The sequence below is a fragment of the Myotis myotis genome, unplaced genomic scaffold (assembly GCF_014108235.1).
Source record: "Myotis myotis isolate mMyoMyo1 unplaced genomic scaffold, mMyoMyo1.p scaffold_m19_p_10, whole genome shotgun sequence".
NCBI classification, from domain to species: domain Eukaryota; kingdom Metazoa; phylum Chordata; class Mammalia; order Chiroptera; family Vespertilionidae; genus Myotis; species Myotis myotis.
Genome location: NW_023416314.1, coordinates 16,075,298 through 16,098,661, shown reverse-complemented (window position 1 = coordinate 16,098,661; position 23,364 = coordinate 16,075,298). Strand labels below are relative to the sequence as shown.

The 23,364-nt window shown below is 38.3% G+C and overlaps 1 protein-coding gene across 1 annotated transcript in view; it reads right to left on the bottom strand.

The window, feature by feature from the left end:
- MMP20 (matrix metallopeptidase 20) overlaps positions 1–23,364 on the bottom strand; it is a 38,297-nt gene that overhangs the window by 1,153 nt on the left and 13,780 nt on the right. The window contains exons 5-9 of the mRNA XM_036324578.1: positions 22,784–22,945; positions 20,957–21,098; positions 13,517–13,653; positions 12,753–12,909; positions 831–934 (exon numbers count right to left, since the gene is read on the bottom strand). Coding sequence (XP_036180471.1) covers positions 831–934; positions 12,753–12,909; positions 13,517–13,653; positions 20,957–21,098; positions 22,784–22,945 — 702 coding nt within the window. The remainder of the gene's footprint in view (positions 1–830; positions 935–12,752; positions 12,910–13,516; positions 13,654–20,956; positions 21,099–22,783; positions 22,946–23,364) is intronic.

The following is a 23,364-nucleotide window of genomic DNA, read 5'->3' as shown; positions in this document are numbered from 1 at the left end:
GTCTTCTCTCTTGCAGCCAGGTCCAGCCTCCTCCTTGGGGTCATCTGATGTGTCAAGTTCAATGATGCTTGGTGCTTCTGCTCAGGCTGTTCCCCTCCAGGAAGTCTCCTCCCCTTTCTTTCCCTAGTCAAACCTCTAGCTGAGGTCCCACCATGAAATCTCCAACTATGAATGCTGGTTCTGATCTGTTCTTTCTCAGATCACCTCTCGCTATTATTGTGAAGACTACCACATGATTCAACACCAAATTATAGATAGTCTTGTTTTCTAGCAATTTAATCTGTGTTGGGTAGAGGGGTTTCCCAAAGATATTCACCATTCTGTGAGAGCAGAGACCATATCTGGAACTGTCTTTACATTTCTGAAGTGCCCAGCTCTGTGCTATATTCTTAAAAAGAATGTGTTGACTGGTTCAAAAGATTCAATTAAACGTATTCAACCCAGTTCAGTTCAAGTCACCTTCCCAAACTATGTGTTGAATTTCAGGAGCTGAGGGATGGAGTGGGGAAAGACACTGGGAAAGTTGAGAGTATGTGCATTTTAAAGATAAACATGATAATTTTGACCAGGTAAACTTGATAATGTAGCTGACTAATGGACTGAAGCTGTACTTTTAAAACTTTCCTTTCTCAAAGAGAGAACCACAACAGCAGGCCTTTTACAGTTATTCTTCCTGGGGGGTTGATCTGGTTAGCTAAATTTATAAGGGGCTCGGGACCAAAGATAAGAATGAAGGACTCCCATTTGGAAACCCATTTTTTCTGTTACGTCAAAACCCAGATTTCTTGTTACAATTCCACAAAGAAAGTTTTTTTGGTGAAAATACTCACCATTTAATTCCACAGCAGCATCTATTTGTCCATTTACTCCTGAAAATTCCTCTTCAGTATTCTTTGGATAGTCTTTTTCCATTTTCCTTTTTCGTTCATCATAGCTGGAGGAAGTATTATTTCATAAAAGAGGTTTTTATTGATTGTAGTGACATTGTATAGTCAGGCATATTTAGCCAGGGCTGTCTTATGATTTACTTTAAATCAATCTCTCTCTCTCTCTCTCTCTCTCTCTCTCTCTCTCTCTCTCTCTCTCTCTTTCTCTCTTCCACTCCCCCCAGGTTCTTGAGATTCTGGGACCACTAGCTTTTTCTAAAGCAGCGGTTCTCAATCTATGGGTCGCGACCCCTTTGGCGGTCGAACGACCCTTTCACAGGGGTCGCCTAAGACCATCCTGCATATCAGATATTTACATTACGATTCATAACAGTAGCAACATTACAGTTATGAAGTAGCAACGAAAATAATTTTATGGTTGGGTCACAACATGAGGACCTGTATTTAAAGGGCCAGAAGGTTGAGAACCACTGCAGAGTTTCTTTAAAAAATTGTCACATCTATTGTTTAGAAGTAGTTATTCTACTAGTATATATTATAGCAAAATGTTCCCATAATTTAAAAAATGTTGCCTTTCGAAAGGAACTCTACATATATTTTCATGCTTTATTTACTGTTTTAATTATTCTCTCTCTCTCTCTCTCTCTCTCTCTCTCTCTCTCTCTCTCTCTCTCCCCTCCATCCCCACCCCATGTATGAATTTCTTGGCTCACCAAACAGGTGAAAGTCCTTCAGAGAGGCTCTTATTCATGGGCTTCTTATTATTCACCCATAGAGGTGGGACTGAACAAATAATGCACAATGAATGAGCAAATGTGTGAAAGATCAGTAGGTAAAGATAAGAAACAAGAAAACCGGGAATAACTGAGCTCCGCTTTTTAAATCAATTCAATTGAATTACATTGCTTTTGTTTTCTGGGAAGATTATATGACTGACCTAATAGCTTAGGTAACTTTTTCTGGATCAGCAACCACCATTCAGCGATAACTCTCAAGATCGGTCAATGCATCTCTTTGTGATCAAAATTACTCAGCTTGTAAAAAAGACTGTGACTTGCATGAATCACCATATGAATCATTGTATGAGTTCAGTATGTAAGCAGAGCAGACTCTCATCTCGTCAGGAAGACTTCATTAAAGTGTAAGGAAGTCCCTTCTTCATCAGCACAGAACTCCCAGGGATGACATTCCTGGGGTGGCCACCCAAGTCCTTTCCCACCAAAAGGTTAGACAATTTTTCCCGGTGTCTGAACCACTGGGCAGTTGCCTGTGGCAACAGATAATACCCACTTTCTCCTGAAATGTCCTTCTCCTGTGGCTAAGAAGACACAGGCCAGTGGCAGATCTCTTAGGATACTGAGTAGAAGTTAAACATTGGGAAAAGGGTCAAGCTGAAACCAGCCCTGTTGATATGGGGCTCTGAGGATGGGAGTGACAGCTAACTTTCCCAAACTCCCTTTCCAGGAGAGCCACGAGAACCTTCACTGCAGCACAAATGAAAATAGGAACCATTTACAGTATTTCATCATCTTCGGACAAGCCAGCTCAATGAGAGGGAAGGAATGACTGCAAGGTATCAGGTGTGAAGTTAGGGAAAAAATGGAGACAAAAAAGGAACAGTCCAGGCACATTGGCTCCCTCAGGGCCTAGATTTCTTTTGCTCACTTTGTTCCAGAATCTGAAATCTGGAGCTCTTCATTCAAAACGGAGCACAGATGTTCACATGGCAATCTCTGTTCACCAGGTTGTTTTCCTTCTCCCACTTCCCTGAGGCAGTCCTACTGAGGAAGTGGAAGCTTTGATGGGTAGGAATAAGGAAGATCATTTTAAAGCTGAAAATATTTGGGGGATGGAATGCAAAAGAATGCAAAGCTGCTACCAGGCATTTGGTATGTCTGTAGATATGGAGGGGATCACAGTGGGAGGGTAACAGATCACGTACCTATTTTGAATTCTTTGCCTAATGTTGACCTATGCTCAGGAAAAATGGTGGAATGACCTTCATATCTTTATCCTCTTTTGTCTGTTCTGATACAGGATTCGAAGCTGAACTGATATAATTACAGCTCCTTACATCTGTGTATGTTTGACAGACATTTATGAGTGATTTTGAGAACTTAATCCCCATTTATATTGCTTTATGGTAAATTCTGCCTCAGTTCCGAACAAGTGACTGACTAAAGAATATTTACAGGGAAACCTAATACAAGTTGGGATCTGCTTGTATGATATTAAAACTGGATGGAGAAGTCTGGAGAGTAAGAAAGGACAGAGCAAAGATCTTTCTTGAGAATAGAGATAAAGCTTAAATAATACAGAAATACATTTTCAAGAAAAAAGATGACTATTAATTCAACAGAAAACCTGAAAAAGAAAAATTTCTATTTTTATCTGTCTTAGTTCACTGAGGTGGGTAGTGGTAACATCTAAAATCTTATGTATGTATAGAGTGTCCCAAAATGTATACACACACTTTGAATAATTATAAAGGCAGTGTTTATTAAAATACACTTCATTTTCAAAGTTATCAGCTATTAAAGTGTGTATACATTTTTTGGGGACACCCTGTATATTCAGAAGATAACAAAGGTAATAATACTATATGTCAATAAAATTTCAGAAGAAAAGTTAGCAAAGCAATGTCCAGTTGCAAATTTTAATTCTCAGTCATATTTATAAAAACCTAGGCAAAGTCCTTGGCAAAATTGTGAAATTACTATTTCTTTCCTCCAGCTCTTCTACCAATGATATATTCCTTTCTGCCCTCTTGCCTCCTGTCCTATAACTACTTTCCAAAGAGTATTACTCTCAACAAACTCCATTTCAAAGTACCAGCCTGACACAAAAATCACCATTTTGCATGGATGGAATTGGAGAGCATTATGCTAAGTGAAATAAGCCAGTCAATGAAGGAAAAATACCACATGATCTCACTCATTCATGGATAATAAAGACCATTATAAACATATGAACAAAAATAGATGCAGAGGTAGAGCTGCCTCAAACAGACTGTCAAATTGCAGTGGGAAGGCCGGGGAGGGTAGGGGGGCAGAAGGGAGGGGGGGTAAGAGATCAACTGAAGGACTTATATGCATGCATATAAGCATAACCAATGGACATAAGACACTGGGGGGTAGGGGAGGCCAGGGGATTGTCAAAGGTGGGGGAAAAAGGAGACATATGTAATACCCTTTGTAATACTTTAAGCAATTAAAAAAAATAAAAATAAAAAAATCGCCATTTTGAGATTATCTGATAACATATTAATATTTCATTTGAATCTTTTATGTAGACATATGTAGACAGGGCCTATATAACTAATACAGGGTCACCTACTTTTCATTTTACCAAGTAAAAACATTACCATCCAACCATCAAAATTTACCACCTATTTTCATTCTCATTTCACACAGAAAAGAAACTTTAACACCAAAAAGTCAGAAAGGACATACTCTCAGAATAAAAGATGGTTCTTGCCAATAATGTGTCTTTATCCTGACATAGCCCCCACTCCCCAACATGCATAATATTGTGATGTTGTTCTTATTTTGTTATGGGCTTATAAAAATGTTATGATGAGCTAGCCCTTGATTTGTGGACAAACGTTTGAGGTTTTCTGTTACAGAGCAAAGGACACAACATGTACAGTCAGATGACTCTGTTGCAGGCTCTGTGATCAGGGGAAAGTGCTCAGAGCTGTGAGCTCTGGCTTCCTTATCTGGATCATAGTGGTCCTGAGGATGAGAGACAGGTTACACACACACACACACACACACACACACACACACACTATACAGTGTGTCCCCCCAAAAAGTGCATACACACTTTAATAGCTGATACCTTTGAAAATGAAATTTATTTTAATAAACACTACCTTTATAATTATTCAAAGTGTGTGTATACATTTTTGGGACACCTTATATATACCTAAGATTTTAGATGTTACCACTACCACAAAATATGTAGACACACAAGCCATAAGATGTGGTTTATTTTGGCACCAGGAACCATGAACTCTGGCTAGTATGAGGTTAAGTGAACTTGTGATCCAACCTGGGATTCTAAATCATCAGTAAGTTTAATCTTTACCTAATCTTTAAACACACCTTATCTGGATAATAGTTTGCAATGGCAGGCACGGCTGCAGAGAGGTGGAGAAAAGAGGGCTGAAGAATGTTGGAGGTAGTCCAGAGAATTTAGCAAGAAAGGGATTAAGATTAAGAAGATCTGGGTGGGGGTAACGGGGAGAGATCAACCAAAGGACCTGTATGCATGCATATAAGCCTAACCAATGGACACGGACAATGGGGGGTGAGGGCATGAATGGGGTGGGGGTGGGAGGGCAATAGGGCGACAAGGACACATATGTAATACCTTAATCAATAAATTAAAAAAAGATTAAGAAGATCTACTGGTATGTTGAAGATTTTACTGAAGGTCAAAGGAAATTATATAATGAGGTAAGAATCATGGGTATGGGTATTTTAATCGACAGTAAATAAATAAATGGTTAAATGAATGAAGAATGACTATATGTGGTGAATGGGGAAGACCTCTGAATTTGGATTCAGAAGACATGAAACATTGCCTCGGATAGACTGTATTTAGCTGTGTGACCTTGAGCTAATCACTTAATCTCTCTGATTCGATGTTTTTACCTGTTAAATGGAGATCGCAGTACCTGTGTCTCAAGATTGTTTAGAAAGCAGATGGGGACATAAGAGAAAATACTGAGCCTGGCTTATGTGTTAGGATTCTGTGTTAAATTCCCAACACATAATAAATTATCAATAAATATTAGATGAATTTAAATGTTAAAAAAGAACTGAATTTGTATTATGAATTTACTGTATACTAACTACCTGCTGAAATCAATTGCATATGCTTTCTCATCACTGAGGTCTTGTCTGTGAAACAAGAAATACCAACTAAATTACCTAAATGCCAAGTAAAATGAAGTGACCTAGAATTATTTCATCATTTAATATTGATTGATGTGTATAGATGTTAAAGAAATCATTTCTGAGATTTAAACTTCACTAGCAATGTCATGGTGCCACAGATGTTTCCTATGGTATTTTGAGACATATTACCCTGCTCTCCACCTTCGTAACACAAGGACTGGGGGACTATTTTGGTAAAGTGTGTGTTTAATTTTATGCTCAGAACTCAGATTTGTTAGAATTTTGATTGTGATGATGTTTGTAACATGTCAATGGCAACACTGCCTCCATCCTGCCCCCTTTAAAGAACCAAACGAGGAGCTGTGTCTGCTAATGGATGCTTTAAAAACATGTGAGGAAGGATTGCAAAAAAGGGAATTTTTTCATAAAGTATCTAAGATATGTATTTTCATGAAGTTTCTTCAAGGAGATTTTTTTCCTCGTGAAATGGAAAACTGGAATCTCCTTTGCAGTTAATAATCCACTTCTAGCCAAGAATCATATGGCTGTCATGGAGGAAGGGGCCTTTGTAATCTACAGCAGTGAAGGGTAGAGGGGAGAGTGGTCCGAAAGAGAAGGGAGAAGAGTGAGAAGCTGCCATGTCCCATCCCAGACAAGAGTTCAGGAACCAGTATTTGGAACAAAGAATTAGTAACAACGTGGAAAAATACTGATGGTCTCAGTTACTACCTGACTGTATGATGAGTCCAAGCTCATCTCTCAGCCTGAGTTCTCAGAGTTTAAGACCTGTATGTCCACTCTCCTGTGGACACTTTTATTCCTGGATCCCACCAGCACATTCTTTCCCCCATTGAATGGCCATAGCATCCTATCAAAAATCAACTGGCCATTGCCCGGCCAGTGTGGCTCAGTGGTTGAGCGTGGACCCAAGAACCAAGAAGTCATGGCTTGATTCCCAGTCAGGGCATATGCCCAGGTTGCAGGCTTGATCCTCAGTAGGGGGCGTGCAGGAGGCAGCTGATTGATGATTCTCCTCATTGAAGTTTTTCTCTCTCTCTCCTTTCCTCTTTCTAAAATAAGTTAAAAATATATTAATGTATATATAAATTAAAATAAAATCAACTGACCATGGATATGAGTTTATTTTTGGACTGTCAGTTTTATTCCATTGATCTATAAGTCTAGCCTTATGTTAGTATCACCTATTACTTTGTAGTAAGTTTTGAAATCAGGAAGTCTGAGTTCTTCAACTTTGTTCTTTTTCAAGATATTTTGGCTCTTCTGGGTCCTATGAATTTCCACATGAATTTTAAGGTCAGCTTGACAGCTTTTACAAAGAAGTCAGGTGGTATTTTGATAGGGATTGTGTTGAGTCTATAAAACAATTTGGGGAGTATCACCATCTTAAAAATATTAAGGTTTCTAATCCATAAACATGATATATTTTTTCCATTAGGACCTTGTTTATTTTCTTTAAACCATGTTTTGTAATTTTCAGATTATAAGTTTTCAACTTCTTTTGCTAAATATATATCTAAGTGCTTTTCTTTTTGATATAATTGTAAGTGAAATTGTTTCTTCAATTTTATTTTTATATTTTTCATTGAGGTGGCTAGAAATAGAATTGATTTTTGCATATTGAAATCATTCTCTGCAAATTTGCTGAATTCAATTATTAGTTCTAATAGGTTTTTCTAAAAAAAGAATTTCTTAGGTTTTTCTATATAAAATTTATGTGACATACAAATAAATATGGTTTTACTTTCTTTCCAATTTGGATGTCTTTTAGTTCATTAATTGTTGCTTAATTGTCCTAGCTGCAATCTCCAGTACAATGTTGAATGGAAGTGGTGAGAGTGGAAAACTTGGTCTTTTTCTTGACTCTAGGGGGAAAGTATCCAGTTGTTCACTACTGAGTATGATATCAGCTAGAACTTTGCATCAGTTCTTTTTATCAGGTTGAAAACATTTCCTATTACTAGTTTGCTGAGTGTTGTTGTTTTTTAAATCACACAACAGTGTGAGGTTTTGTCAAATGCTTTTTCTGCATCTATTGAGATACTTATGCTTTTTAAATTCTATGGTATATTAACTTTCAGATGTTAAACCTATCTGGCATTTTCCATAGGGAAAATCCCACTTGCACATGATATGTAATTCTTTCTATATGTTGCTGGATTTGGTTTGATAGTATTTTTAGAGAATTTTTGCATCCATATTCATGATAGATTTTGGTCTGAGGTTTTATTTTCTTGTGATGTCTTTGTCTGGCTTTGGTATCAGGGTAATGCTGGCTTTATGCAATGAGTTGGGAGGTGTTCCATCCTCTTCTGTATTTTGGAGGAGTTTGTGAAAAATTGGTATTAGTTTTTCTTTAAATGTTTTGGCAGAATTCACCAGTGAAGCCATCTGGGCCTGGACTTTTCTTTGTGGGTAGTTTTTTTTTTTTTTTTAATTTTTATTATGAATTCAATCTCTTCACTTGTTGTAGGTCTATTCAGAATGTCTATTTCTTCTTGATTCAATTTCATCATTTTGTACCTTTCTGGGAATTTGTCCATTTCATGTTATCTAATTCGTTGGCATGCAATTGTTTATAGTATTCCTTTATAGGATTGGTTGGAATGTCCCCCTTTCGTTTCTGATTTTAGTAAGTGGAGTTTTCTCTGTTTCAAAGGTTAATTTACTTAGAAGTTTGTCAATTTTCTTGGTCTTCTTAAACAGCCAACATTTTTGTTTTGTTAATTTTCTCAAATTACTTTTTTGTTATCGATTTTAGCTTTTTCCACTGCAATTTTTATTGCTTCCTTCTTTCTGCTTGCTTTAGGTTTAATTTGCCCTTTTCTCTTTTGGTGTCTCAACACGGAAGGTTAGGTTACTAATTTGAGATTCTTTTTCTTTTTTAATATAGGCATTTTATATCTATGAATTTCACTTTGAGCACTGCCTTCCCTGCATCTATAAATTTTTGTATGTTGTGTTTCCATGTTCACTCATTTGTAAGTATTTTCTGATTTCCCTTGTGATTTCTTCTTTGACCCATTGGTTGTTTTAAGAGTATTGTTATTTAATTTTCACATTTTTGTAAAATACCCAGTTTTCTTTCTGATATTGATTTCTAACTTTATTTCTTCGTCATTAGAGAACATATTTTGTGTGATTTCAATTGTTTTAAACTTATTGAGACTTGTACTCTGGCCTAACACATCACCTATCCTGGATAATTAATGTTCCACATGCACTTGAGAAGAATATGTATTCTGCTGCTGTTGAGTGAAGTGTTGTTCTACAGATATATGTTAGTCTAGTTGGTTTATAGTGCTGTCCAAGTCTTTTCCTTATTGATATTGATGTTTAGTTGTTCTATCTATTATTGAATGTGAGGTATTAAAATCTTCAATTATTATTATTCAATTGTTGTTTTCTCCCTTTATTTTAATCAGCTTTGGGGTTCTGTTATCAGGCTCATAATTCTTATATCTTCTTGGTAGAGTGACCCTTTGGTCACTATCAAATGTCCTTCTCTATCCCTAAGACATTTTTTATTTTAAAGTTTTCCCCCCCTGATATTAACATAGTCACTCTTCAGCTTTCTTATTGCATATATATATATATATATATATATATATATACATATATATACACACATACATATATGTATATATGATATATTCTATCCTTTTACTTTCAAGCCATTTGTATCTTTAAATCTAAAGTGTGTCTCCTATAGATAGCACATAGTTTGATCTTGCATTTTTAATCTAGTATGATAATCTCTGCCATTTGATTAGATTGTTTGATCCATTCACACTTAATATTATTAATGTAATTTAATATTATTAATATGATTGAACTTACATTTGCCATTTTACTTTTTGTTTTCTACATGCCTCATGTCTTTTTGGTTCCTCTATTGACTTTTAGATTAGATTTTTATTTTTAGATTTTTATTTTATTAGATTTTTATTTTGCATTAATGAAAAAAATTTTAATGTACCATTTTAATTCCTTTCATAATTTTTTCACTTTTTAAGTTATTTCTTTAGTGCATACCATATACATCTAAATTTAGCATAATCATCTTCTACTAACTTAATTCCAGTGAGATATTAAAGCATAACTCTATATAACTCTATTCCCTACTCCTCTCTTTGTGGTATTACTGTTAAACATATTACATCTGTATATGTTACAAACCCCAAAATATATTGTTATAATTACTATTTTATATAACTCAATGTCTTCTAAAGAAGCTGGAAGAAAAAAGAGAAAATATATTTACAGTGTTTGTTATTGTAACCTCTTATTATCTTTTCTGGTTCTCTTGTTTGTGTGACACCAGTGTTACTATCTGGTGTCATTTCCTTAGCTTAATACAGTTTTTCTTCTACCCAATGCCTTTGTGCTGTTATTGACAAATATATTTCTATGTCATAAAGGCCTAGCAATATAATTATATACATATTGTTTTATACAGTGAATTTTAAATCCATTAAGAGAAGAAATACACATTGATGCTATCTTTTATAATTACGTACTTACATTTACTGGTTCTCTTTTTAAAAAAAAGTGGATTTAAATTACTGCCTGGTGACATTTATGTCCAGCCTGAGAAACTTCCTTTAGTATTTCTTGCATGGCATGTGTACTAGCAATAAATTCTTTCAGTTTTTGTATATGTGGGAATGTCTTTATTTTGCCTTCATTTTTGAAAAATAGTTTTTCTTTGAACACTTTGAACACGTTTTCCTCTACTTTCTGGCCTAACTGGTTTAGCTGACTTTCAATCTTGCCCCTCCCTCCCCCTCAAATTTAGTCACATTGCTGCCAGAATGGTATTTTTTATAACATAAATCTTGTTGGATTCTTCCTTTATTTAAAACATTTAATGATATCTCTCATCTCAAGAAAATAAGACCTATGATCTTCCTATGAAAACATAGGTCCTCCACGATCTACACCCGGCTTATCCTTGGGCCACATCTCTCATTCCAGCCCATGTTTTAATCTCAGTGAACTTCTTCAGGGTTTTCCCACACACACAGGCTCGTTCACACATCAGTGCCTTTGCTTCAGCTGCTCTCTTTGCCTGGAAGCCACCCCCACGCATCCCGCTTCCTGACTGGGAAACTCCTACTCCGCTATCAAGATGAAGCTCAGTCATTGCTTCTGCTAAGAATTATCTCTTGGCTATTTCCTCTTCGTTTTGCCCCCCTGGTCCCCGTACAGTCTTCTATTAGGGCACTGGAATTGTTGTTCATTATTTATCCATACATTTGCTCTCAACCGTGAGACTTGCTGAGGGCATTAATAGCACCTAACGTGAATTAAGAACTTATTATATGATATGCATTTCACATTTTTTGTTCATTCATCCTCACAAGTCTATGAAGTAGATACTATTTCTATCTCCATTCTGAAGATGATGAAGGAGAGACAGAAAGGTGATCCAAGTTGCCAAAGGACTGATGGCTGTTAGAGTTGAAATTAACACTCTCTCACTCCTGCCCAGACTCTCCGACAGCAAACTGTGCCTCTCTTGGTGTCAGTTTCTAGTACAGAGCCTGACACATAAGTATGTCCAATATATGCAGGCTGAATGTGGTCGTTTGGTAATGTATTTTTTAAAATTTAAGATTAAAAGACAAGATTTGATCCCTACTCCTTCTTCTTGTTTTTGTTACTTATTTCTCTATGATGACTGACTATGTAATCCTTAAGTATACAGATCCATTTCCAGTATTCCTGGGCATTCAGGAAGGAGAGAATGTGGAAGACTGTGTCCTACATTGCATTAATCATGCCTTTAGTCTGTCTGTACAGAAAGAGTGATTTAGGGGTGAAAAGGGGCTGAGATCTGCAGATTTGCAAATCGCTTTTCATAAAATTTAGAAAACATTGACCACCTCAAAGAATGATGGCATTGATTGATATACCCCCAGAAGCTCCTTAGTGTGGCTTCTACTCTGCTATTGGTAGGCAAAGGAGAACAGTTACAGGAGAAATTAGCCTTAGGTGATGGGAGCAATGTAAAGAAGAAGAAGAAAAAAAACTGGCTGTATCACTGGGTTCTGCTAGAAAGAGGAAAGGAAGGAATAAAAGTAAATGGATGTGTGGGGAAGTAGCCTAGTTGGTAAATAAAAACCCTTGGACCAAAGTGTGCCCTCCTTCTTCCAACCCAACCCTAAGTGCAGTCACTTGCTTAGGATATGTTTTTGCTCCTCTCTTTTGCAGTCAAGGGGAAAAAGCAATGCCAAAGTGAGAACTGGGAATATAGGGGAGGTGTGCAGAGGCAGAGCTTGGCAAAGAGTGTATTCATCCTTCAACATGAATCAGTTAAGGATAGAAACTCAGTAGGTGAAATGAGATGTGACCCTGTGTGATTGGCTGACATATGACACCTTATTCAGATCTGCTTATTAATAACCCCCAGCAAAACAGGCAATGGAAATGATTAATAATTAATTTTGGATAAAAAGAATCTTCATGTTCTAGGTTGAATAAAAGGACTCAGGAATAAGACCTTTTCCTTTCAGCAGAACTTTCCTATAGTCATAGGAAAGAGCCCATAGTCATAACCATGTCCTATTGCCCAAAATCAGAGTATTCTGAAATGCACTGGTACTCACATAACGGGGAGCCAGTTCTCCTCCCAGGCATTCCCAGTGGGTAGTTATGTATTTGGGGGTGCCGCATCCACTCTTTTAGGTCACTGGGGGTCCAGTTAATGAGTGCATTAAAAGATCAGGATGTTTGGTGTCCTAGTGCCCAAAGAATGATATTACTGAATTAACGTTTCACTTATCATTTGGATGGCTCCATATTTTGAAGACAGTGTCAACCCTCAGTAAATGGCCAAGAGTCAATGTGCCTGTTGCAAACTCGCCTTGCATTTATGTCTGCAAATGTTTTTTCCTTTCCATTGAATACATCTGGGCAATAGAAAGGAGGAAATGCATACCTGTAGTACTCATCGCCCACAAAGAAGAGAGTCTTCTGAGCATCCTTGAGATAGACGGCGGCATCTATTCGCTGGACGTACCTTGGAAACCCAAAGTCGTAAATAGTCCGAGGAGGACCTTGTATGTGGAATCCTCTTGTTATCCAGTAGTGGGGGCCTAACAACAGAAGTTAAAGTTTACAAAAACCCTGTACCACTTACTGTGCACTTCACTCACGAGGATTTCTATGCTGGTCATAAATGGGACATTTCTGGGATATTTGCCATGGCTATAACCCAATAGGAGAGAGAAGCCTCTAACTATTCAATTCAGTGAAAGACTTAAAATTTGTCCTGGAGGCATCTCCCAACCACAAATAAGACAAAGGTAAATAAAATGCCCTGGCAAAGCTATAGCAGCAAAGGTATTGCTCTCCTCACATTGGGTTCCATGATGGCTTTTGTTAATTAGAGGCTCTCAGGAGGGTATGCCAGGCCACTCTGAGAAGAGGTCCTAGGGGGCAGAAACCAAGTTTCTAGCTCCCTAGGCACTGTCCCTTAGCACAAAGCCTCACTAGGGTAAAGGGTTGGCTCTGAGAACAGTTCGATAGTCATTGTCAATTCTGTCATTGCTACAATACGATGGGTGGCATTTCATACCCCACCTGAGGAGAAGTGACCAAAACATGCTCCATGATCACTGGACAAACGCGGGCAGTGCTACATGTTCCAAACACACTGGGCACTGCAGCCTGCCATTCTCTCTTCGAGGAACCGTAGGGTACCTTTAAAGAAGTAAGCGGTGCCCCTCTCAGCCACTTCGTAAGCTGCATCCACGTTGGACATGAGCTGTGGGAAGGAGCTGGTAATGGTGCTGGGCCGGATCCCTGCCATCAAGTGAACCTGCCGCCGCCAGAAAATCCTATTGGGCAACCCCAAAGAAATAAAGGTCAAGGTTGATTTAGATCCAAAATTGAGCGGAAATGTACTGCAAGCCACACTTCAGAGGCCGTCGCTACATGTCTCTTGCCCTTGTCTTATTTTTAAGGTGAATATATATTTTTTTGACCTTGGTAAAGAGTTTCTTCTCCCTTTCCATTCTGTTAGCATCTCTACAATCTCCTTTCCTTCATTGATTTAAGGATGGGTAAAATACTGAAGGATATAGCAAGGAAACCGCATCAATTATTCGCACACTTAAGCTATGCACCTTCCTATTTGCAATATCATTTGATACAAATTTCCTTTTCCTATTCTGATCTTTTAAAAATTAAAATCTCACAAAGATTAAATGTGATCCAGGTGAGCATTATGAACATATAAATGAGCCCAAACTTTGTGGTTGGAAGGTGCTCATTATTCCCAGTAAAAACACAAAAATGTTAAATTATCATGCTGCTTATATATTTATCTATTAAAAGTATTTGTGCTTTTGAACTGGGTGGCTAATTAACAGAAAATTGGGCAACACACAAATTAACTGAGGGTTTATCAACTCATGAATCCACTTACCCAATATTATTTCCATAAAATATGGCAGGAAACATGAGGCTTGTGAATTGAAACTTTCAATGTATATGTAGTCCATTTTGATCTTTCAGATAAAAATTATTTTTATAAAATATGAATAGTTGACTCCATAGAAGCTAGAGTCAATATGAAAAATTATCTGTGGATGGGAAAACTGTAATAAAGTTTTGACATTTAACTTTCCATGTAGTGACTTAAAGAACTCCTCAAATTTTATGTTGGGTTTGCCTATTCAATTAATTCAACCAATATTTATGGAACATCAAAGATGAAACATTGAACAAGACCCAGGCTCAGCCCTCAAGAAGCTTGCAATCTAGTAGTTGAGACAGATAAGCAATTAGAACATTCTAATTCAGGGTGATCAGTTCTACAAAGAGTTAAGTTCCGGATGCTCTGGGAACATACAGAAGGGATACTTAGGGGTTTGGTGAAGGCATCTCAGATGAGGCAATTTGCACTGGTGATGAAATCTAAAAGAGAACTATACTAAGAAGGGAAAAACAATTCTTTGTGTTTCCTAAATGGCAGAAAGAAAAGCACATTGTGTTTCAGAAGGTGTAGGCTAGAGCTCTGACTAGTGTCTCTTCGGTTTCATCATGCAAATGATGCGATTAAATGCAAATAATGCCTGGGCTAACCCATGAGATCACTGAGAATCAAAGGAGATAATGCATATGGAAGTGCATTATAAACATATTATCTTATAATAATAAAAGCATAATATGCTAATTAGACCGGATGGCTGAATAACCTTCCGGACGACTTCTGGACAAAGCTGAGGCAGCCACCGTGGCTGAGAGGGCCAAGCCACTTGCATGAATTTCGTGCATCGGGCCTCTAGTATTTTATAATTATAGAAATTATGATTTACTTAAGCCTTACCTATCCACTTACTGGGCACCCACCATAGACCATACGCAGGGGGCAGGAGTCCATTTTTAGGGTATCCTGCATCGCCTCAGGCCCTACACTTATCTAGAACACATAACCAGATGAAAAACTGAGACCCAGAATGGCTGAAGGGCCCAAAGTTCATCTGGTGGTTACGGGGAGACGGACCCGAATTAGGCTCCAGCTGTCCTGATTTTCATCACATACCTTATCTCAGCTAATGCTCATTCTCAGGCTGTGATCCTTGGTTTTTCTTTGTTTATAATTTGAGCAATCAGGCCTAGCTTTTTCTGAAGGCAAGAGGGACTGCTTTCTCTTGTCTTTTTTCTCCACCAGCACAAAATGAGCACAGGTTTGGGTATCCAGACAATTTTGGTGTTACAACTGGGGCTGGGCAGTGCTATTGGAGTCTAATGGAGGCCAGGGATGCTGCTAAACATCCCACAATGCACAGGATAGCCCAACACAACAAAATATCAGTAATACCAAAGTTGAGAAACCCTGATTTAAACACTATTACGACATAGTATAATGTATACACTGTATGCATAAGATAGAAATAAACTCTAGTCATCACTTAAAGTATCACAAGTTCCAAAGGAATCCATAGTCATGAAAATTTTCAGTACACTAATGAAAAAATATTATGTCTGGTGGGTAATAAAACAACAGAGCACATACTCAGAGGATTTACAACCTTAGAGCTATAGATTACAATAATAAATAAATTAAAATTGACAAAAAATAGTAAAGTAAATAACCTCCTAATACATCTGTAAATGGATTTAAAAAATATAAGCTCCACACCTCCAAATCCATGAGCTAGTTGGAAAAGAATAGCTGCAGGATGTATTGAAACTGGTAATGAAAACAGATAAATAAATCATATCAATAGTCTGTAATCTGATCTTTGATAAAGAAGACGAAACAATGGAATTTATTGATTTTGTGGACCTGCAGATTAGATATTTAGCTTCACTGTTTATCTTTGTGGGCCCAGGAGCAACACTGTACCTGGCACATAATGAGGGCTCCATAAATATCTGTGGGTGAAATATATTGGTGCCAGAATGTTGAGCAGAACTTATTTGATCATTAATTTTCATAGTCTCTGAAAGTTTCATTCCCTTGTATGAAAGAACAGCAACTACTTCATGATGTTTGAGATTAGGCCACTTGTAACCTTCACCTGGTCCTTTGCAGCTCTAAGCCAGTCCTGTGAGCTCCTTGGGGGCAGGGTCATGTATTAGCCATCTTTTAAACCAGCGGTTCTCAACCTGTGGGTCGCGACCCCTTTGGGGGTCGAATGACCCTTTCACAGGGGTCGCCTAAGACCATATATAATTACATATTTTTTTGTGTGATTAATCACTATGCTTTAATTATGTTCAATTTGTAACAATGAAAATACATCCTGCATATCAGATATTTACATTACGATTCATAACAGCAGCAAAAGTACAGTTATGAAGTAGCAACGAAAATAATTTTATGGTTGGGGGTCACCACAACATGAGGAACTATATTACAGGGCCTCGGCATTAGGAAGGTTGAGAACCACTGTTTTAAATCTTGATTTAGCAGAGTGCCTGGCACATGATCCATGTTTGTCAAACCTTTGTTCCTTTTGTGATACCCAACCATCTTCATTCCACCTCCCTAACCTGATCCCATCAGCCTTTCATTTTTAGGAGATGCCTTCATCTCCGATTTGCTGGACTGTCAAGGTAATTCAGCACGAGCTGAATGGACACCTTGATTTTCCATCCTCTTCAACCTTTTACTCTCCTTGACGCTGTTCTCTGTTATTCTGTTCCCCAGTTTCAGGGGGAAGAGGTGTCTTTCTTCTTTCTTTCTTTTTGATGCTCACAGTTGAACTGCTGCTCCTCTGCCCTGAGCTTGGGCGATGTGGTGCAGTGACAGAAGCAAGGAATGCTTGAAACCTTGTTTCATCATCCGTCACTTAATTCGTCTGAGACTCAAGTACCTTCTGTTAAATAAGAGTGAGAGCGATGATAATATCTGTGCTAATACTTCAAAGGATCAATTGAGATAAGGCATATGGAAGCGCTTTATAAACTCTGGACTACTCTTTATTTAGAAAGACAGGTTTTCGCTCTATTTATTTATTAAATGATGACATATACTACATAAACTTAGAGCTTATCAATAGAGTCAAATTTCTTTTTAGTAAAAGGCGAAAGATTTGTGCGATCTGAAGAGAAACCAGAGTATCTCAAATTTCTTTTTATATATGAAACTTTGAAGTACAAACTGCCACCTCTGGCTGAGCAGCCATTCCTTCTGAGTGTTCACTAACCAGGTTTGCTTCTATCAGAATACTGTAGAGGCCAAGAAGTCCACTGCCGGAAGCCAGTTCTAGCATGTCATAATTTCAAGAGTTTCATCAAAAGGTTGATTGAACTTGGGGACTCAACAGGGTTGAGTCACACATGTAGTCACCTGTTGGGAATGGCTGAAGGCATTTCCCCAAACCTGAATAGGATATAAAAATTGATTGCTTGGCTGCCAGACAGCCCAGGGCATCTTAATCTACATGTTATTGCCTCCTACTGGCCAAACACCTGAACAGCCGTAGGCTAATTCCCCCATCTGACAACGGATTCTGTATACGAAATCCTGACCCTTTGAAGTGTATATCCCTGCCTTGCCTCAGGACAAATTGTGTTAATAAAAAGCATGGGGTCCTGAGATCAGGAGAACTTAGAACTTAGATCTTAGTTTCCTTTAAGCTAAGCTCCTCTGACCCCCATATGCCTTTCAAAATTATGCTGCGTCTCTGGACTCCTATTTAATCTACGCACAACCTTCTCCAGATTTCCTGAGCCCTTCTAGATGCTGGGACAAGAACCCCGGCAGTCCACCATGCAGCATCTCATGAGCCCAAGCAAAATACAGCTTATAAAATTAAAAACCCATGTTGAGACAGTGCTGCGGGTTAAAAATAGTCAAAGCTGTGCATGGTGCCCTTAAATTACCTGTCTATAACCATCTGAGAAGACAGTGGGGAACCATATTTACAAGCCACAACTTCAGAAGTAACAATGAGTCAGGGATCTAAGCCTGTAGCTGATGGTGATATTCTTTTTTTTTTTTAAAAAAAATATTTTTTTTTATTGATTTCAGAGAGAGGAAAGGAGAGAGATTGAAACATCAATGATGAGAGAGAATCATTGATTGGCTGCCTCCTGCACACCCCCTACTGGGGATTGAGCCCACAACCTGGGCATGTGCCCTTGACCAGAATCAAACCCAGGACCCTTCAGTCCGCAAGCTGATGCTCTATCCATTGAGCCAAACCAGATAGTGCTGATGGTGATATTCTCGATTGTATCCTTAACATGACATTGTGTAAAACTCAGAATATATCTGAGAGATGCAAATATCATTTTGGTGTGACTGTAATTCATTTACCTCTTCTCTTCCCTAAGTGCTTGAGGAAATCTGGGATAGTCTCAATATATCTTCATCTATTATAAAGAATAAAATATGTATATTAAACATATATGACTTATTACACCTGAAGTTTATTTCTCTCCAAACAGAACATTTGAATGTAGCAGCGTACCTTTATAAACTATGGAGACTGTGAAACATCCTCACAGTGACTTTACAAGGTACTGCATTCCATCTTGCTTTGGAAACAAATAATGTGGTTATTACATCTAGCATCTGAAATGTCTCATCAGCAGACAATGTTGGTGATGGGAAATTCCAGGCTTGCGGTTGGGAGAGAACAGACGGGAGCCCTTTCATAACGGCCCCCAGGTTGCCATTGTAGCTGTGACTTGAAAGAATTCTTTGTTCTCTGCCTAGGCTTAGCAAACGGTTTGGGACTTTTGGCGACAGCCGGCAAGGGATCAGCGCTATAGAGTCATGGGATTCTTTCTCTGCAGGACACAGTAGGAGGCTGTACAGCAAGGCAGTTAGGAGCACAAGCTCTGCCCTAGGACAGTGTAGGTGCAGGTCCCAGTTCCACCCCTCACTAGCAACGTGTACTCAAAGAAGTTGCTTATCCTTTCTGTATCTTATAAGAAGAGAATAATAATTCATACATCACCAGGGCTGTTGTAAGGATTTGATAGCAAAGTGTTTAGATAGTAAGTACTGAACACACTCAAGTCACTATTAATTTCAGGTAACACCTCATTTTAAAATGAAGGAAGAGAGGTTCAAGGTCCCATGGTGAGATAATGGCAAGCCCAGCGCTAGGACACCACTCACAATCCGTCCCTGACTCATTTCTACATGTCTCTTGTATCTATGCCTCCCTTTTTATTCTGTTACCACCCTCAGTATTTATACCCAAGACTTTGTCAAAAGGTGTAGCTTCTTCAAATAGTCATTAGGAATCGCTAAATGCTCGTAGTTCGATAGAGCGCTTAAAAAAAAAAAAGCTTTTTAAAGAAAACGATTATAATTGCATGGAAAGGCATAATATCTTTAACTTCACTGTATCCTTTGTCCCTACCACAGTCACTGATATTTGCCAAAGAATAAGCTACATACTACTGGGTGGCTAGCATCTCATTTCTTTGTCAGGGAATGAGTGCTACATGCACCTCTCCGGGTAATGTAAAATCTGACAATGTTGTCCCTTCAAAACCAGTGTTACTGAGCATGGTGTTCCAGGTTCCTCCTGCTCTGTCTCTTGCCAATCACTCCTGAATCAATGCCCACCAATTCTGTTTAGTTTTACTTTTGATAATAGTAAATAAAAAGTCAATAATCAATGCCTTAATAAAAAAATCAATGAAATAAATAATAATAAATACCTCAAGTTTTTAAGCCTCAATCCATTGTTCATAACTTTTGATTCCCACTCCTAAATATTTATTGTGATCACTATGTGTTTGGCACGTCACTTGCCCAGGGTCAGAATTTAAACCAGGGGTCCTCAAACTACGGCCCGCGGGCCACATGCAAATACAAATATTGTATTTGTTTCCGTTTTGTTTTTTTACTTCAAAATAAGATATGTGCAGTGTGCATAGGAATTTGTTCATAGTTTTTTTAAACTATAGTCCGGCCCTCCAATGGTCTGAGGGATAGTGAACTGGCCCCTGTTTAAAAAGTTTGAGGACCCCTCATTCAAACCAACTTAGCCTGATGAGAAAGCCTGGGTTCCTGGGCTCTGCTTTATTTTGCCTTTGAAAAGTTGATGCCCTTCCAATTGTTAAAGATTTAGTTTAAACTGGTCTTAATTTTAAAAAACTAGAAATAAAAAATTAGAAATAATCTAGATGTTCATAAATATGGGACTGCTTAAATAACTAATAATATATCTATTCATTGGGATAATATACAGAGAAGGGCCAAAGTAGATTTGCAGTTGTCTGCATGGAAAAGAATACAATAATTAATAAATAATAATACAAGAATAAACTGTTTTGCATACTCATAACTGTATACCTACTTCCCCCACCCATCCTGTATAAATAAGATAAAAATGAAAATTCATTGACATGGAAAAATAAGGTGTTGTTGAGTGAAATAGTTTATAAATTATTTTTTAAAATATATTTTTATTGACTTCAGAGAGGAAGGGAGAGGAAGAGAGAGATAGAAGCATCAATAATGCGAGAGAATTATTGATTGGCTGCCTCCTACACGCCCCACACAGGGGTGGAGCCCACAACCCGGGCATGGGCCCTGACTGGGAATCAAACTGTGATCTCCTGGTTCATAGGTCAACCATTAAGCCACTCTGGCCAGGCTATAAATTATTTTCTTCACACTTCTAGGACAACCTCATTGTCTTAAGCACATTTTAGGCTTACCGGTCCCTGAAGAGTAGAAGCTCCTTCCCCAGCATTGTCACCGCATCAAAGGATGAGCTGGAGTCACAGAGGTCAGGGTTGGACGGGTTATGAGGAGGCACATTTGGCACAGTGGGCTTCCCTGGGAATGGTTTCCGAGGTCCTAGGATTCAAAGCGACTTGGTCAAATGGCACTAGGAATCGAGTTTGTACACTTCTGCTCCAGAGACCTCACTGCGTTTGACAAGGTGATAAAGAGCATGTCTGTTGATGGCTTGCATCCAGCCCTGGTTCGCATCCAGCTTCACTAGTTACTGAGTGTGTGAAAAATGTGCAAATAATCAAACCTCTCGAAGCCTAAATTTTCTTACTAGTAAAATGGGCGGTGCAATAATACCTACCTCAGGTTTCTGTGAGAATTCTAGAATGCCTGACAGTACTTAGTACAGAGCTTGGTTCAAAGAATGGTAGCTATTGTTTTATTATTAGACACAACTTCTTTGATAACTATAGGTGCTCTAAGTTAGAAATTTTAAAAGTTGCCAATGATTGTTTCTTTGTAATTAAGTACTTCATTCTCAATAAGATGATAAATTTCTTATGTGTTTTCATATTATTTTCAGCCACTTCTGGGCATCCTACACTATGCATAAGTATTTTTTTAGGCACCTCAGGAAAGACTAAGAATTCTTGTGCATGGAGGTACACTGAAGGTGTTTGCTATTTAAAGGCATCATCTCTGATATGAGTAACTCGCAGGCCAAGAAACATCTATGCAGAGAATAATTTCCCCAAACTTTTGATCCATTATGGATAGAAGTGAAGCACTATGCAATAAAAGATATAGAATCTAGAAGAGGCCTGTACATTTGTGTCACTACATGGAGAAGAGCTATTCAACAGTCATACTATATGAACTGGCCTTTGTATGAGCAAGGAATATATCTTATTGTGCATTGCACTAGGCCCCTGAGTTCCTGGAGGTGTTTATTTCCATAGCCAGGGTTTATTATTCTCACTAATACACTTTCCCACACCCCCTGCCATATACACAAGAGAATAAATGGTGGGAATAGGCGTCTTCTGCTGGACCCACCCCTTGGGAGGACTGCTGGTGGTTTTTATCTCCCACGCTGTTCCTGAGGGACTATCTGCCAGCAACAGAAGCATGAGCTGCCTGAGTCATTGCCTCTGGGGACAAGTCAAGTCTGAAAATCCGGCTCCAAGGCCTAAGGGGAAATCAGTTTCTAGAATTTTCTGCCTTTTATGCATCAAAGAAAAAGTGTCAAGGTCTAACAGTACATCAAGATTCCTTCTCGTGAATTAATGGATTTGTCTTTTGTTAAAGAAGTTGGGTAGAGAGTTTCTAGGAATCCTTTATTATGTTGAAAGAATGTTAACATGAGATAATTTTGAATATCTTGGGATACTTACTATCTTTGAGCCTCAGCTTTCTCAGCTATCAAAGGAGAGAAACACTTCACATCCCACAGGCTGGTCATGAGGATGGTGTAGGATGACTCATGACAGGTTTTTGTAAACATGATAGGTTTGTGCAAACTGCCTGTGCAACTGAGCAATGTAGTTATCATTATCATAATTGTTTTTAGAAAAATAAGGTCACTTATGCCCTGGAGGAAAGATATGAAATGTAATTGCACATCTTAGAGGAAAGCAATATCCATTTGGTAAATAAGCTCTTCACGGAGAGGGCAGAGTTGGGGCTGTGGTCTCTAGCTTGATCTTAATCTCTGCAGGTAACTCCTGGCAAAGTATATTTTCTCTAAGTTGGAGACCAAATGCTTGTGACTTTCTGAGTTAGTTGTCAAAGAAGTATAGCGATTGTACCGTACAATGCCTGGATCCCTTTCACGTCATCCTTGGGGAGGTGGAATCCATAGGGATGCTGGTACTTATAAGTTGGGTACATCAGCGCCGAGGGGTCTGTGGAATGGGCCAGGCCCAGGGCGTGGCCAAATTCGTGAGCAGCAACGGTGAATAAATTGAAACCTAGACAACACGAGAGAGAAAAAGGCAGCATCAACACAGGGTTTTATTTTCAATATCTTCTGTCGTTACAGGATAAATTACACTCACATTACAGTTAACTTATTTTCTTTCCATAACTGGATCATTCCCATGTTAGTAGGTTATTCTGGCATTTAGTTTTGCTTACTTTCCTCTAGTTCTTTCCCCCTTGGCTAGGAGGGGTTGCAGGGTGGGGGAAGAGGGAAATGTAAATCAACCCCTTTTGTTCATGGTCAGTGATGCTCTGGCAGGTTGATAAACAAGGGTCTAATCAGAGCCAATAGTGGTAAAATGATAATAGCGGCAATAATATGTAGACATAGGTCACAGACGCTTTACTGGTTCCCTGCTATTACAGCCTTCTCATTTTTGTTTTTTGTTTTTTTTGTTTTTTTTTATTA